General features: G+C 50.2%; 6 protein-coding genes across 8 annotated transcripts in view; 3 read left to right on the forward strand and 3 right to left on the reverse strand.

The window, feature by feature from the left end:
- Window positions 1-3,181, reverse strand: part of LOC146426450 (feather keratin Cos1-1/Cos1-3/Cos2-1-like) — a 5,824-nt gene extending 2,643 nt beyond the window's left edge. Inside the window, exon 1 of one of the 2 annotated variants that reach the window (XM_085083698.1) lies at window positions 2,910-3,181. Coding sequence is in view for 1 of the 2 variants with exons in the window: in XM_085083697.1 (XP_084939823.1) it covers window positions 2,720-2,818 (99 nt within the window). In the remaining variant the exon portion in view is untranslated. Of the gene's footprint in view, window positions 1-2,719 lie in introns of both variants that reach the window. The other variant, XM_085083697.1, reaches the window with a different exon arrangement.
- The window catches only part of LOC146426446 (feather keratin 1-like), a 41,964-nt gene that overhangs the window by 15,832 nt on the left and 11,277 nt on the right, over window positions 1-14,855 (forward strand). The window contains exon 2 of one of the 2 annotated variants that reach the window (XM_085083568.1): window positions 5,385-5,643. The gene's annotated coding sequence lies outside the window, so the exon portion shown is untranslated. Of the gene's footprint in view, window positions 1-5,294; window positions 5,644-14,855 lie in introns of those variants that run through there. The other variant, XM_085083569.1, reaches the window with a different exon arrangement.
- On the forward strand, window positions 1,273-2,134 carry LOC146426451 (feather keratin 1-like). The gene is made up of 2 exons (XM_085083574.1): window positions 1,273-1,416; window positions 1,728-2,134. The coding sequence occupies exon 2, from the start codon at window positions 1,749-1,751 to the stop codon at window positions 2,052-2,054; it is 306 nt and encodes a 101-aa protein (XP_084939700.1). The 5' UTR covers window positions 1,273-1,416; window positions 1,728-1,748; the 3' UTR covers window positions 2,055-2,134.
- Window positions 4,591-5,342, reverse strand: LOC146426452 (feather keratin Cos1-2-like). The gene has a single exon (XM_085083572.1). The coding sequence runs from the start codon at window positions 5,327-5,329 to the stop codon at window positions 5,024-5,026; it is 306 nt and encodes a 101-aa protein (XP_084939698.1). The 5' UTR covers window positions 5,330-5,342; the 3' UTR covers window positions 4,591-5,023.
- Window positions 8,007-8,423, forward strand: LOC146426453 (feather keratin 1-like). The gene has a single exon (XM_085083573.1). The coding sequence runs from the start codon at window positions 8,028-8,030 to the stop codon at window positions 8,421-8,423; it is 396 nt and encodes a 131-aa protein (XP_084939699.1). The 5' UTR covers window positions 8,007-8,027.
- On the reverse strand, window positions 13,454-14,574 carry LOC146426454 (feather keratin 1-like). The gene is made up of 2 exons (XM_085083393.1): window positions 14,558-14,574; window positions 13,454-14,208 (listed from the first exon to the last, which is right to left on the reverse strand). The coding sequence occupies exon 2, from the start codon at window positions 14,185-14,187 to the stop codon at window positions 13,882-13,884; it is 306 nt and encodes a 101-aa protein (XP_084939519.1). The 5' UTR covers window positions 14,188-14,208; window positions 14,558-14,574; the 3' UTR covers window positions 13,454-13,881.

Here is a 14,855-nt window from a genome sequence, read left to right on the forward strand (position 1 = left end):
CAATGTACAGACCCTGGACTTCAAACATGCCAACTCTTCCACCCAGTCAGGCATCTGGGAAGACCAAAAGAGATTGGAAAAGCTGGTGGCACCAGAGGGGAGCCTCATTGTCCAAGGAACCTGAAAGGTCCAGGCAAAACACAGGATAAAAAGAGAAGGCTCTGATCAGGGCAGGAATGGACACAGAGGACTCATCGTTCTGGTCAAAGACACCTGGCTATGGACAGGAGTTCTGCTGGATGCTCAGGAAAGCAAAGAAGGGGTTTCAGGAAACACTGCCCCACTGCTTCAGACACATCCTGGGGTCCAAAGCTCTATGGCTTCTGCTGGGTATTGGGACTTAATTCCACCCTTTCCAATGCCCCAAATGCCTCCTCAGGCTAGAGAACAACCCAGCGCCATTGGATAGGCCAGGAAATCTCCTTCATTTGCCCAAAACATGAGAGCTCTGGGGAAATGGCAGTGCCATGTTCCTGGGGATGCTCAGGGAGGGGATGTGCTCAGAAATACCCTGGGTACAAAACCTGCTCTCAAAACACACCAAGGGGTGATGCACTTCCCTGCCCTGCAGACATGGAGGCAGCTGAGACATATCCCAGGAGGGCAAGGGAATGCTTTCAGTAGGCAAATTTCCAGGGAGAGACTCTCCCTACCAGTAGGCGAGTCATGCTCTAATTTTGGGTGGCTGTGTGTCAGCCTTTTGGTGTGAGACCAAGCCAGGAGTGTGTGATGTCTGCAGGCTTGTGTCCCAGGCAGGACTGAATTCCCCTCCAGCAAGGGCAGCTCCATCCTGGCCCTGGGAAAAGGGATGCTTGGAAGCTCTCCCACAGGTCACACGTATTCTCCACAATGACAGAGTGTACTGGAAAAGTGGCCTCTGCTTGTGTGTCATCCAGGTCAGGCTCCACATTGTGCAGCCAAAGGGCATCGTGGGGTGAGGAGAGAGGGAGGAACAAGGAATAGTCCAGACACCTAACACCTCCCTCAGATATTCAGGGGGAACCCAATGGCACAGGGCTCTACTTGAGACTTGATTCCTGTCAGTAATCAGGGAATTGTTGAATCAAAGAATCACAAGGATTGGCAAAGATCTACAAGATCATTGAGTCCAACCATTACTCATGTGCTCCTGCAGAAAAATACAATCCTTGGGCTTCTCATCCCAGTACATGAAAGAGATCTCTGTGACCAAGTGGGGATGTCAGAAATGAGGAAATGAAATGACAGTGTTGATGGAAACCAAAACACACCCTGTGGCAGTAGGGAGGATATTATGCTTTGGAGATGAGTCTGTAGGAAAATAACTGCCCCTGTGCAGTGACTGTGGGCCTGGGGCAGTGCAGGAGCAGTATAAAAGTGGCTCCTTCTCCTCACTCTCTCATCCACTCTTCCTGTCTGCTGCTCCTTGGGAATAAGGTGAGTTTGGAGCATTTCTCGTTCTCCTTGTCCTCCTGAGGGATTTCTAAACACAAGCCTTGTCTTCAGCTGGGCACTGGGGCTCCTTGCCATGGGTGAGGGAAGGAGGGAGATGGTGTGGCAGAGACAGTCACTGGGGTTTGGGTGAGGTATCTCCTGAGCTCCGGGCTGGGTGGGGATCTCTATGGACTTTGTCATGATTTGGGGGGCTCTTATGGGCTGAGAGAAACAGGGTCATCCTCATGATGGGGTTGACAGGCTGAACCTCACCCATCTCCTTGTGCGCTTCTTTCCACTTCCCTCTCTTCCAGGTGCATCTCCAGCCCCAAGACATGTCCTGCTACACTCCATGCCGTCCCTGCCAGCCCTGTGGCCCCACCCCGCTGGCCAACAGCTGCAATGAGCCCTGTGTCAGGCAGTGCCAGGACTCCACTGTGGCCATCCAGCCCTCACCTGTGATTGTGACCCTGCCTGGCCCCATCCTCAGCTCCTTCCCACAGAACACCGCCGTGGGATCCTCTACCTCAGCTGCTGTTGGCAGCATCCTGAGCTCTCAGGGAGTGCCCATCAACTCCGGGGGCTTTGGCCTCTCTGGCTTGGGCAGTGGCATCTGTGGCACGAGGTGCTTCCCCTGCTAAAGTTGTTCCAGCTGGGAAGTCTCCACCTGGATCCCCCTCTTTTCCCTCTCCTTTGACCCATTAAATTCTGCTGCATCCCAGCCCATGCCTTTGTGTCATCCTTTGCCCTACAGACACTCTCCCAAGGCAGAGATGTTGCCATTAGGTGTTTTTGGGAGGAGGTTTTTGCACCAATTGTCAACACAGGCTGGCATCGTGTGTGCTCAGCGTGCACTTAGTTACCCTTTGGGTTCTGAGTTTCTCTGCCTTTTTGGGTCAGGATAAAACTTCTCTACATTGTCCAAGGACAGACATCCACTTTGTTTGCACATCTTTTCCTTTTCCTTGTTCAGCTCAACACTGTGACAGAAGTACTCAGCTGTGAATGCGTTAATGACCAGACAGGGGTATTGAATCCCCATCAAACTCCAGCAGATCCCAATGATCTGAAAGGTTTCTGAAAGGGAGAGACACAGTGCATTGGGCTGCCTTCTCACAGACCCTTTATCGTGGAATCATAGAATGGCTGTGGTTGGAAGAGATTGTTAAAGGTCATCTAGTCCAACCCTCCTGCCATAGGCAGGGATAGCTCAGCTCCTGCTAACCTGTTCCAGTTTAAAACTCCTGCCCCTTATCCAATGACTTGATATAATGTCTCTCTTCAGCTTCCTTACATGCCCCCTTACATGTTGAAAGGCTGCAGTAAGGTCCCCCAGACCCTGCTCTTCTGCCTGAAGGACCTTCAGCTGCCCTTCAGAGCAGGGGTGATGCATCCATGGGACCATATTTGCAGCCCTTCTCTGCAGGGCTGTTCTCCATCCATTCACCCCACAGTCCCTATTGATTCCTGGGATTGCCCCAAAGCAGTGGCAGGACCTAGCACTTGGCTTTGTTGAAGTTCCCAAGTTCCTTGTGGGACCATTCCTCAAGTCTGTCCAAATCCTTTTGGATTTAAATCCTCCCCTTGAGTGTAGCTATTACTCCCCTCAGCTTCATGTCACTGCTGAGAGTCACAGGATCATTAAGGCTGGAAAAGACCTCCAAGATCATCACCTTGACCAAATCCCCTTATGGCCAATGAACCACATCACAAAGTGCTATGAGGTTGCACCCAATGCCATTATCCATGTCACTGATGCTCACAGACACCAAGGGCTGTCAGCAACATCCTGGGCTGTACGAGCAGGAGGGGAACCAGGAGATGGATGGGAGCAATGATGCTGCTCTGCTCAGCACTTGCCTGGTGCCATCCCCCATGTTGGGGACAGGCTGTAATGCAAGAGCCACCTGGACCAAGGGGCATGACTGCTGTGCAGGGTGGCCAGGATGGTGAGGAGGTCAGAGCACTTTACAGGACAGGCGTTGCTGGGTGTGGAGAGGAAAATGGTTTGGTCAGAGAGACAGAAGATCATCCTTGGGGTAGAGAGGGTCAGTGAAAAGGTTTGGTTCATTCTGTCCCTCCACACACGGTGAGACACTGAACTCTTAAGGGATAATGACTCAAACATTCCCTTATTTGTGGAGACCAGGGTGTTTTGTTGAACTGGAGATGAGCTTTGGATGTGTAATGGCCAATGTCTGTTCTGGTAAGACAGAGGGTGAATGATGGGCTTTGAATGAAACAGAAGGTAGATGCTGGTGCTTCTTGTCATTCTAAGTTGCCCACCCTTGCTCAGACCACCAGGTTTTGGGGCCCCCTGTCTTACCCCCAGGAAGCACTGTGGCCTGACAGTGTTCATTTCTGCTGATGAGCCATAGCAGGCCAAAATCAAAGCAACTGCACTGGGTGTGATGGGCAGCTGTGTTGTCTTAAAAGGTGTCAAGGACTGCTGAAGTGTCCCATGATCCATGACATTACATGATCCAGTGTGAAAGTCCTGGCCTCAGGGGAGGAATCTGGGCATTCCCACTTAAAACTGAGCGAATATAAACCAAATAGACTTTGTGTTCAGCGCATTTTCCCAGGGATTTTCTCCACCATCACTTCTTCAAGACTTCCCCCACCCCCCAATGGGTCCATTCTGCAACCACTTCAACCAAGACTGTGCAGCAGCCAAGTCTCATCACAGGGCCTATAGTTGGAGAGATATTCAAATCCTGCCCTTTATCTCTCTTCCTTTCTTCTGCCTTGTGCATGTCCCTGGGTGATATGGTTGCACTTTCATCTTGCAATGCTTTCATATTGTTGCATTGCTATAGAAAATAATGACCAAAATGGCTACAGACATGTTGTCCTTTACAACCACATTGTTCTACAATAAACCCTCCCTGTGTACTTACAAACACCAATCATTCAGTGTTGGTTCTTTCTAGTCAATCTCAAGGCATGTATTAACAAGAACCTGGGTTACCTCTCACCTTCTGCATTGGCTCATAACACAGACACATGGAGAAGGTTAGAAAGCAGCAATACCATGATAAAGCACACTCAACACCCCTCTCTAAAAGGCACTGAAACACCTTCCCCATAATCTCTCTTACAGAAATACCCCTAAGAAACACCTCTCTCCCTGGGAATCTTGGGACACCAACAAAAGGGAAAGGATGACACAGAGGCATGGGCTGGGATGCAATAGAAATTTAATGAGTCAAAAGATAAGAACAAGGTCACTCTGAGTGGAGGACTCAGTGCAGACAGCACCAGGGTCATCGAAGAATCTCCATTCCATGGCTGTGGCAGAGATCCCACCAGGTGTCCATCTGCCTGATCCAGAGAGGGAGCAGGGCCAGCAGGTCCTCCCCAAGTTGGCTGAGTGGGGCTTACAGCCCCGGAGAGCACAAGGGAACAGTGACACAGGAGGGAAAAGAGAGAGGAAGAGGCCAGAGGCAGGGATGGCTGTGCTTCCCAACAGCCCAGGCTGGCTCTGTCCTTCTGCAAGGGCTGCTGGGGTTGCTCAGCCCTCAGGAAGCAACAAGCTGGTGCTGTGTGCCCAGGGCAGTTCCATCCTGTGTGTCCCTGGGTCCCTTCCCCAGGGCCATCGCCAGCAGCTTTAGCAGGGGAGGCCCCTCGTGCCACAGAGGCCACTGCCCAAGCCAGAGAGGCCAAAGCCCCCGGAGTTGATGGGCACTCCCTGAGAGCTCAGGATGCTGCCAACAGCAGCAGAGACTGAGGATCCCACCACGGTGTTCTGTGGGAAGGAGCTGAGGATGGGGCCAGGCAGGGTCACCACCACAGGCGAGGGCTGGATGAAAACAGTGGAGTCCTGGCACTGCCTGACACAGGGCTCATTGCAGCTGTTGGCCAGCGGGGTGGGGCCACAGGGCTGGCAGGGACGGCATGGAGTGTAGCAGGACATGTCTTGGGACTGGAGATGCACCTGGAAGAGAAGGAAGGGGAAAGAAGAGCAGGAGATGGGTGAGGTTCAGCCTGTCACCCCACCATAAGGGAGCAAAGCCATGAGCTGGAAATGAAAGTTGAAGGCTGGTTGTGAAGGCACATGGGCTCTTCCCCCCACACAAACCCCACCAATAGCTCAAGCCCAGAGATGGCCCCAACCAGCCCAAAGCTGTGGCAATATTTCTGCCAAGACTCAACAGCCACACACCTCCCACTCCTTTCCCACTCTCACAAGAAGCATCTCATCAAGATCCCACATGGACAAAGTCACAGGTATGTGCAGAGAAATCCCAGAGAAGAAGGAGAAAATGGAGATTGGGCTTCAAACTCACCTTGCTCTCAAGGAGATGGAAGCAAGTGAAGTGAATGTGAGAGTGGGGAGAAGAGCCTGCTTTTATACAGCGCTTGCATTGCCCCAGGCCCAGAGTCACTCCACGAGGGCAGTAATTTTCCAACAAACTCATCTTCAAAGGTAAATATCCCACATAGTGGTAGCAATTCACGTTTTGTTTCCATCTACGCTGCCATTTCATTTCCTCATTTCTGGCATTCCTGCCCTGCATTGCAGGATCCTTTCATGTTCTGTGATGAGAAGCCAAAGGATATCCCAGGCAGAATCATGGCAGTGAGGGCACATGACCCAAGTGCTGCAAGTGTCCCACACAGGCAGGGAATGTTGGCTTTGGACAGAGAACAGCAACTCTTTGCAATACCCTTTGTAGGAAGAAGCCCTGCTCTGTCTTGGTCTGCACATGCCAGAGAGCATCCAAATACTCTGCTTTGTATGGACATTTCACTTGCTTCTCTCCTTTCCTTCTCTCTCTGCTCTCTGCCAGGGTCATGAGCTGCAGCATCTCCAGGCAGCCAGGCTGCACCAGTGGTTTCAGGTCTCTTCCTCTTGATGCCCTTTGCTCTGGAGGGGATGTTTGCCAGGGCTTAGGAAAGCCAAAGACCACCTGGAGTTGAATCAGGCAAAGTACATGGAGGGTCTTCTCCAGGTAGGTCTTCAGTAAAGGGAGGCTTTGCCAAAAGCAGACCCAGTTTTCAACAGGGCAGCTTCCCTGAGGGCAGGGGGTACAGGAAAGCTGGAGATCCTCAAAGTTTCCTGTCTTTGGTCTTTACCATCAGGAATTGTTGTCAGGAATTTAAGCTCCTGAAACCCCTTGGAACACATGGAACACAAAAGTCTTCCCCAATCAGAACAGAATCCGATGGGGCAAAATTCAAACACACTGGTCTGAAATGACTGTGTATGAATTGATGTGTGTTCATTGGTGTCAGTACAAAGCCTTTCTCAATTCCCTTTGAAAGTCACAGCAACCACAGAACTCATCTGAGGACTGGAAGAAAGCCAGTGAGTGTCTTGTCTTCAAGAGGGGTGTGAAAGACGAGTCAGGGAATAACAGTTCAATCAGATTTGCCTCAATATCTGGAAAGGTGATAGAGGAAATCACCACAAAATCCAACATGCTTTACTCAGGGAGGACATGTACTCAGATGTCCCTGGATGCAAAACCAGCTTTCAAACTACACCAAGGACTGATGCACTTCCCTGCCCTGCAGACACGGAGGCAGCTGGGACGCGTCCCAGGAGGGCAAGGGAATGCCTTCAGTAGGCAAATTTCCAAAGGGAGACTCTCCTGACCCATGGCGAGTCATGCTCTAATTTTGGTGTGAGGCCAAGTTAGGAGTGTGTGATGTCTGCAGGCTTGTGTCCCAGGCAGGGCTGAATTCCCCTCCTGCAAGGGCAGCTCCATCCATACCCCTGGAAAACCATCTTCAAACACACTGTGCCCAGACCCACAGCTCCAGGCCACCCAAAGGCCATTGCCCACAGCCTGACCTGCTTGGCAGCACTGCCAGAGCTCAGGGGTGTTCTCAGAATTGACAATGCATGGCAGGATTTTGTGTATCCTCCAGGTCAAGGTGCAAAAGTGCAGCCAAAGTGCATCATGGAGTGAAGAGAGGGGGAAGAGAAGGCACTGTGCCAAAACACAACACATCCCTCAGTCAATGAGGAAGGACAGAACTCCACATGGGTCAGCTTGAGGTTTCATTTCTGCACATGCTGATGTGTTCCTGCACAAGAAATCCTTGGACTTCTCATCCCACTACATGGTAGAAGCCTCCATGACTTAGTGAGAATGTCAGAAATGAGGAAATGAAATGACAACATAGATGGAAACCAAACCACAACCTGTGCCATTGGGTAGAATGTTTTGCTTTGAGGTGACTCTGTAGGAAAATTACTGTCCTTGTGCAGTGACTGTGGGCCTGGGGCAGTGCAGGAGCAGTATAAAAGGGGGACCTTCTCCTCACTCTCTCATTCACTCCTCTCACCTCCATCTCCTTGGCATCAAGGTGAGTCTGAAGCCTTTCTTTTCTTCTGCCTTTGGGTCTTCTAATCCCATTCTTTGCTTTAATCCCATTTGCCTTCTGAGAACTGCCTGTCCTGGCAGAGGGAAGGGGCAGAATTTCTGCATGGAGAGAGACTGGCTTTTGGCTGTGGTGTCTCCTGAGCTTTAGTCTGTGCATGGAAATCTCTGGACTTGGTTGTTCTTGGGAACATTTTTATTAGCTGAATGGACAGTAAAGCTGTAGGGCTTCCATCCAAGCAGCCTCCTGCTGTCTTCTCCTTCTCTTTGTGTTTCTCCATCATGGTGTGTCAAAATACTCCTGTGACACAGCCCTTCCTCAACTCTGCTCCTCAATGTCCTCTCTTCCAGGTGCATCAGAACCCCGAAGACATGTCCTGCTACACTCCATGCCGTCCCTGCCAGCCCTGTGGCCCCACCCCGCTGGCCAACAGCTGCAATGAGCCCTGTGTCAGGCAGTGCCAGGACTCCACCGTGGCCATCCAGCCCTCGCCTGTGATTGTGACCCTGCCTGGCCCCATCCTCAGCTCCTTCCCACAGAACACTGCCGTGGGATCCTCTACCTCTGCTGCTGTTGGCAGCATCCTGAGCTCTCAGGGAGTGCCCATCAACTCCGGGGGCTTTGGCCTCTCTGGCTTGGGCAGTGGCCTCTGTGGCACAAGGTCCCTCCCCTGCTAAAGTTGTTCCAGTTGGGAAGTTTCCACCTGGATCCCCCTCTTTTCCCTCTCTTTTGACTCATTAAATTGTGCTGCATCCCAGCCCATGCCTTTGTGTCATCCTTTGCTCTGCAGACACTCTCCCAAAGCAGAGATGTTCTCCATTGGGTGTTTTTGGGAGGAGGTTTTTGGGGCTGGTTTTGCACTGGTTGTCAACACAGGCTGGCATTGTGTGTGCTCAGTGTGTACTGAGTGGCCCTCTGGGTTTTGAATTTCTTGGCCTCTTTGCCTTAGAATAGAATTTCCATAAATAGTTCAGTGACTGACTTGTACTTTCTTCTCACACCTTTTCACCTTCCTCGCTGAGCTCAACACTGTGACAGAAGTACTCATCAGTGAATGTGTTACTGCAAAGACACCTGTTCCAGCTTCCCATCAGGTGCCAGGCAAACCCTTACTAACACTGTTCTGCCACTACATCAGTTGCTCAGAGTTCCATTAAAACTCACCCCGAACACTTCCCATGATGGGACACTCCATTTTCCAGTGTCTCACCACATGACTAATTTCTTCCTTATGTCCCATCTCCCTCTGTTAGCGTGGATAACACATAATCACGAAGGTTATGTGTAGATGCCTTTTATTCGAGCTTGGGAAGACAGGGGTGAAGTACTCAAATCTGACTTCAACATTGATCTGAAGCAAATACATTTTATACCTTTCCCTTACATAACAGTGGTATGATCATATGTTAATCATCAACTTAACATCGTTCCATTATTTTCCCCCAAGCATGACTTTAAGCCCCCCTTCTCCCGCAGTATTTCTGGTTTATTTTGCCGATGTTAATCTGCATGATTTAACTGAAACAATCCCTGATATTTTCTAAGCAATCTTCGTGATTATGTCACTTTGAGCGCATAGATGCAGTTCTTACCTATCCCCATTCCTAAAGCCTATCTTTAACTAACATTTTAACCCTATGTTAACATCTCTACCCTATTTCAGTTTAAAATCTTTCTCCTTGTCCAATCACTGCAGGCCTTGACATAATGTCTCTCTCCAACATCTTTATACATCCCCTTTACATATTGAAAACTGCAATAAGGTCTCCCCAGAGCGTGCTCTTCTCCTGCCTGAAAAACTCAAGTCCTTCAGCCTTTCTCCATGGCAGGGGTGATGTATCCCTGTGTTCAGCTTTGCAGCCCTTGTCTGGAGCTACCCGAACACATCCATGTCTATTTGAACTGGGGACCCCAGACTGGACACAACACTCCAGGTGGGGTCTAACGAGAGCAGCCTAGAAACACAGATTTCCCTCCCTTGACCTGCTGGCCATATTTGTGTTTATGCAGACCAGGACATGATTGAATTTCTGAGCTGTGAATGCACATTACTGACTTATGCCCAATTTTTCTACCTCCATTATTTCTGGTTCCTTCTCTGCAGGGCTGGTGTAAACTGTTTATCTTCCAGTCTTGGCCTTGTTCAGGTTCCTGAGTTTCTCATGGCACCATTCTCATATCTTGCCAAGATGCCTCTGAATTGAAACAATTTCCTCAAGCCTCACCTTGATGTCATTCACAAACTTGTTGAGCGCTCACTCAGTCCCACCATCATGTTATTGATGAACATATTACAACTATTGGTCCCTATATTGACCCTGGTAGACACCGGTCATCACTGGTTTCCACTTGGACATTGAGCTCTTGAGTATAAGGGCTTGGATGCAGCCAAAATGCTCCTGGGACAGTGTTACTTGCAAGTGAGGAAGGAACCCATGACTCCACCTGAGCCCCTGACCGTCAGATCTAGCTTTGCCCAGATATCCCTCTTGGCCTCAGTGCTCATTCTGCAGAAGGGACATGTGGCCACTGCTGACATCGGTTGGGAAGCCTGGGTTGTGGAGGGCCCTGGGAGGGCAGAAACCCCAAAAGTCCCATAAAAGTGGATAGGAGGAGAGAGGAAGAGAAAGGAGAGAAGACACAGCAATTTATCTTGTCCTGGCTGCCATCATTCTGTGGGGAAAGGCTCATACCAAGAAAAGCCCCAGAGTACAACAGGAGATGGAACGGAGGACCAGTTGTTATGATCTGATTATTAAGAGGTGCCTCTGCCCAAATTACGGTGCAGATGACACCATATGCCAAAGTCAATAGTACAGATTTTATTTAACAGTAAATTTGAGGTAGAAATAGAAAGATAAATAGATAAATAGATAAATAGATAGATAAATAGATAAATAGATAGATAGATGATAGATAGATAGATAGATAGATAGATAGATAGAAATAGGAGAGAGAGGAATGATGTAGCACGGTCCGGGAGGGTGGCACAGGCCAGCTGCCCCCCCGGACCGGGTCTCTGGTTTGTGTAATTCCACCGGATCTGGGGCGAGCGGCCCCCGAGGTTCCACGGCGTGGCGTCAGTCTCCAAACCACGTCAATTCAAGTGGGAATATAGTGAGGCTAAGAAAAGAACTGGACTCCATCTCTGTTCTGGCAGGGAGGTTTATTTGGGGTAACGGGGAAAAGGGTCACAGGGAAAGGAGAAGGGGAGGGAAGCAGGAATGGTATAGGGGCTGCCAGCCCAGAGATGCAAAGACCTCGAGCTGATCCGGACATCGCTTTATAAAGGGAAAGGAAGGGGGAGGGACTCTCTCCCCCAGAACCAGTCCCGGGGAGTCTGAAGGGAAGACAGGCATAGGGAACCCACCAATAGATTTCGGAGTACAGCAGAGCATATTTCAAAATGAACCAATGGTATACAAAGCAGAGGGACAAAGGAGCACATGGAATCCTAAAACCCCACGTTGCCACAGAGGAAGGTGGGAGAGAGGAAGAGACTGAGAGAGAGACAGGTTAAGTATAAAGTTATCAGAAAGTTATCACCACTGCGTGGATCCAGCAGTGTCCAGCTGGTCCTTCTTCTTCTGGTCTTCTTGGTGTTGGGGGTCTCCGAGTTCTTGGAGGGAATCACCTTTATACAGCCCAAGTTCTGGGTATTCTCAGGGTGTAGATACCATTCTCATAACTTGGGAAGGAATTTATATAAGCATTTGCTTGCTTTCCCACAGTCTGCCACAGTGGGAGTTTTTGTCTGGGTGGGTTTACCAGGATGCTCCCGACATCTGCCTTGCCAGGCCTGGAATTAGCAGCTTTCTGTTGCAAATTCCTCTCTCTGTGCTCACCTCAAGTTTCCACTATATATATGTGTATATATATATATACATATATATATATATATATAAAGTTATATATACACACACACAAATATATATAAGGTTTCCACTGTATATCTATATCTATATCTATATCTATATCTATATCTATATCTAATCTATATCTATATATCTATATCTATATCTATATCTATCTATATCTATATCATCTATCTATTCCACTATAGTGGCTAATTTTATTCTGTGACCTTGACAGTGTTTAATGGAATTGTGATCTTTAAGCCTCTTAACACCACTCTGTAGTGGTCCTGGAGGTCATTATTTTCAGAGCAGCCAGTATTGTTCTGTCCTTCAAATGTGTGGCTAAACCAGTGCAAAGAACACACCAAAGCTTGAGCTATTGATTCACAGGGCTTGCCCACCATCAAGACCATCTCTCTTTCTCAATCTGCATCCCTCACAGTGAAGGCCAGGAGCTAGAGCTGATACAACCAGGATAAATGACCTCAACTGACCAAATTTGCCCTGGTCATATATTCCATATATTCCTGGTCGTATATATTCCAGGTCATATAGAATCACGGAATCACTTAGGTATAAAAAGACCTTTAAGATCAAGGGGTCCAACTGTTATGTCAGCACTTCCAAGCTCAGCACTAAACCATGTCCCCAAGTGTCACAACCAGATGTCTTTTAAATCCCTCCAGACATGGTGACTCCACCACAACACCTGGCAGATTAATCATCATGCTGAGCAATAAAGCTGTGGACAGTCTTCCCATCAGGTAGCCATTCTTTGGACACTGCCTGGGCATTGGTCTGCTGGTGCCATGTAGTGGGTGATTGCCTTGGAACAACTTGGTTTTCTCTTTTTTCTCCCATCCCTTCACAGAATGTCCTGATCTTGACACCAGTGTATGTTACTCTCTTGCTCTCCCAATTCTCTCCCTTTCCCCAGGGTCAGTAGATCATGAGAAGCACTGCTCAGTGCTTAGTGCTGGTAAGAACACCACAGAGGTCCACAGGTGGTGCTTGGCCTCTTTGCTCTGCTCCTTCGTTCTTTCTAGGGCTTCCTAGGAAAGTTTTTTGAAAGATGGAGACAGGAAGAAATAGAGCAGGGGGAGAGGCACTGGGTGTGGGCTGAGTGACTCACAGGGCTGCCTAAGAGCAGCTGAACTGCTGCAGGACACAGCTGGGCACAGGGACACATGTCCCCGCAGAGCCCTCAAGGGCAGCTGACTTGGGACACACCAGCCCTGTCTCCCCACACCTCCCTCAGCCCCTGGCAAGCAGCAGCCCCAAAGCAGGGACAGGGAAAAGGGCTTTTGCAGTCACCCCATCAGAACACGGGCAATTGCCCTAACTGGGTCCCAACACCGGTGGCTGTCAGCAACATCCTGGGCTGTATGAGCAGGAGGGGAGCCATGAGATGGGTGGGAGTGATGATGCTGCTCTGCTCAGCACTTGCCTGATGCCATCCCCCGTGTTGGGGACAGGCTGTAATGCAAGAGCCACCTGGACCGAGTGGAGAGAATTTGCTGTGAGGTGGCCAGGATGGTGAGGATCTCAGAGCACTTAGGAACAGGGCTTGCTGGGAGCAGAGAGGAGAATGGTTTGGTCAGAGAGATAAAATCATCCTTGGGGCAGACAGGATCAGTGAAGAGGATTGGTTCATTCTGTCAGCTGCAGACATATTAGAAAGGTTAGAAAGCAGCAATACCATGATAAAGCACACTCCACACTCCTGTCTTAAAAGGCATTGAAACATCTTACCCATAATCTGTCTCACAGAAACACCCCAGAGCAACATCTCTCTCCTTGGGAATCTTGGGAGACCAACAAAAGGGAAAGGATGACACAGAGGCATGGGCTGGGATGCAATAGAAATTTAATGAGTCAAAAGATAAGAACAAGGTCACTCTGAGTGGAGGCCTCAGTGCAGACAGCACCAGGGTCATCGAAGAATCTCCATTCCGTGGCTGTGGCAGTGATTCCACCAGGTGTCCATCTGCCTGATCCAGAGAGGGAGCAGGGCCAGCAGGTCCTCCCCAAGTTGGCTATATGGGGCTTGCAGCCCAGGGGAGCACAAGGGAACAGTGACACAGGAGGGAAAAGAGAGGGGAAGAGGCCAGAGGCTGTGATGGGCTGTGCTTCCCGAGAGCCCAGGCTGGCTCTGTCCTTCTGCAAGGGCTGCTGGGGTTGCTCAGCCCTCAGGAAGCAACAAGCTGGTGCTGTGTGCCCAGGGCAGTTCCATCCTGTGTGTCCCTGGGTCCCTTCCCCAGGGCCATCGCCAGCAGCTTTAGCAGGGGAGGCCCCTCGTGCCACAGAGGCCACTGCCCAAGCCAGAGAGGCCAAAGCCCCCGGAGTTGATGGGCACTCCCTGAGAGCTCAGGATGCTGCCAACAGCAGCAGAGGTAGAGGATCCCACAGCAGTGTTCTGTGGGAAGGAGCTGAGGATGGGGCCAGGCAGGGTCACCACCACAGGCGAGGGCTGGATGAAAACAGTGGAGTCCTGGCACTGCCTGACACAGGGCTCATTGCAGCTGTTGGCCAGCGGGGTGGGGCCGCAGGGCTGGCAGGGACGGCATGGAGTGTAGCAGGACATGTCTTGGGGCTGGAGATGCACCTGGCAGAGAAGGAAGGGGAAAATCAAGGCATGAAGGGTGTTTGGAAAGCAGCCTCACCACACCGTGAGATAGATCTTTTCTCTCAGCCCCCATGGACCCCACCAAGAATGACAAAAGCCAAGGATGACCACACCCAGCCCCTAGCTCAGGAGACACCTCAGTCTATATACAGCCTTTCTCCACGATACGTCTGCCCTCTCCCATGGGAAGCAGCCTCAAGACACAGCAGGGAACAAGGAGACAAGTCTGTGATGAGAAATCCCACAGAAGGACGAGGTGGAAGAGAAAGGGAAGGAGCAAGGGGAGAAGGAGAACACAGAGGAAGACAAGAAAGGGCTCCAAACTCACCTTGTTCTCAATGAGACTGAGGTGAAGGAGTGGATGAGAGAGTGAGGAGAAGGTCCTCCTTTTATACTGCTCCTGCACTGCCCCAGGCCCACAGTCACTGCACAGGGGCAGTAATTTTCCTACACACTCATCTCCAAAGCAGACTGTCCTCCCTAATGCCCCAGGTTGTGTTTTGGTTTCTGTCAACGCTGCCATTTCATTTCCTCGTTGCTGACATGGCCATTAGGCCACAGAGGATCTTTTGAAGTATTGGGATGAGAGGCCTCAGGGTTTCCTGAGCACAGCCACGTCAGCACAG

This window comes from Lichenostomus cassidix, chromosome 27, assembly GCF_008360975.1.
Source record: "Lichenostomus cassidix isolate B80296 chromosome 27, HeHo_3.0, whole genome shotgun sequence".
NCBI lineage: Eukaryota > Metazoa > Chordata > Aves > Passeriformes > Meliphagidae > Lichenostomus > Lichenostomus cassidix.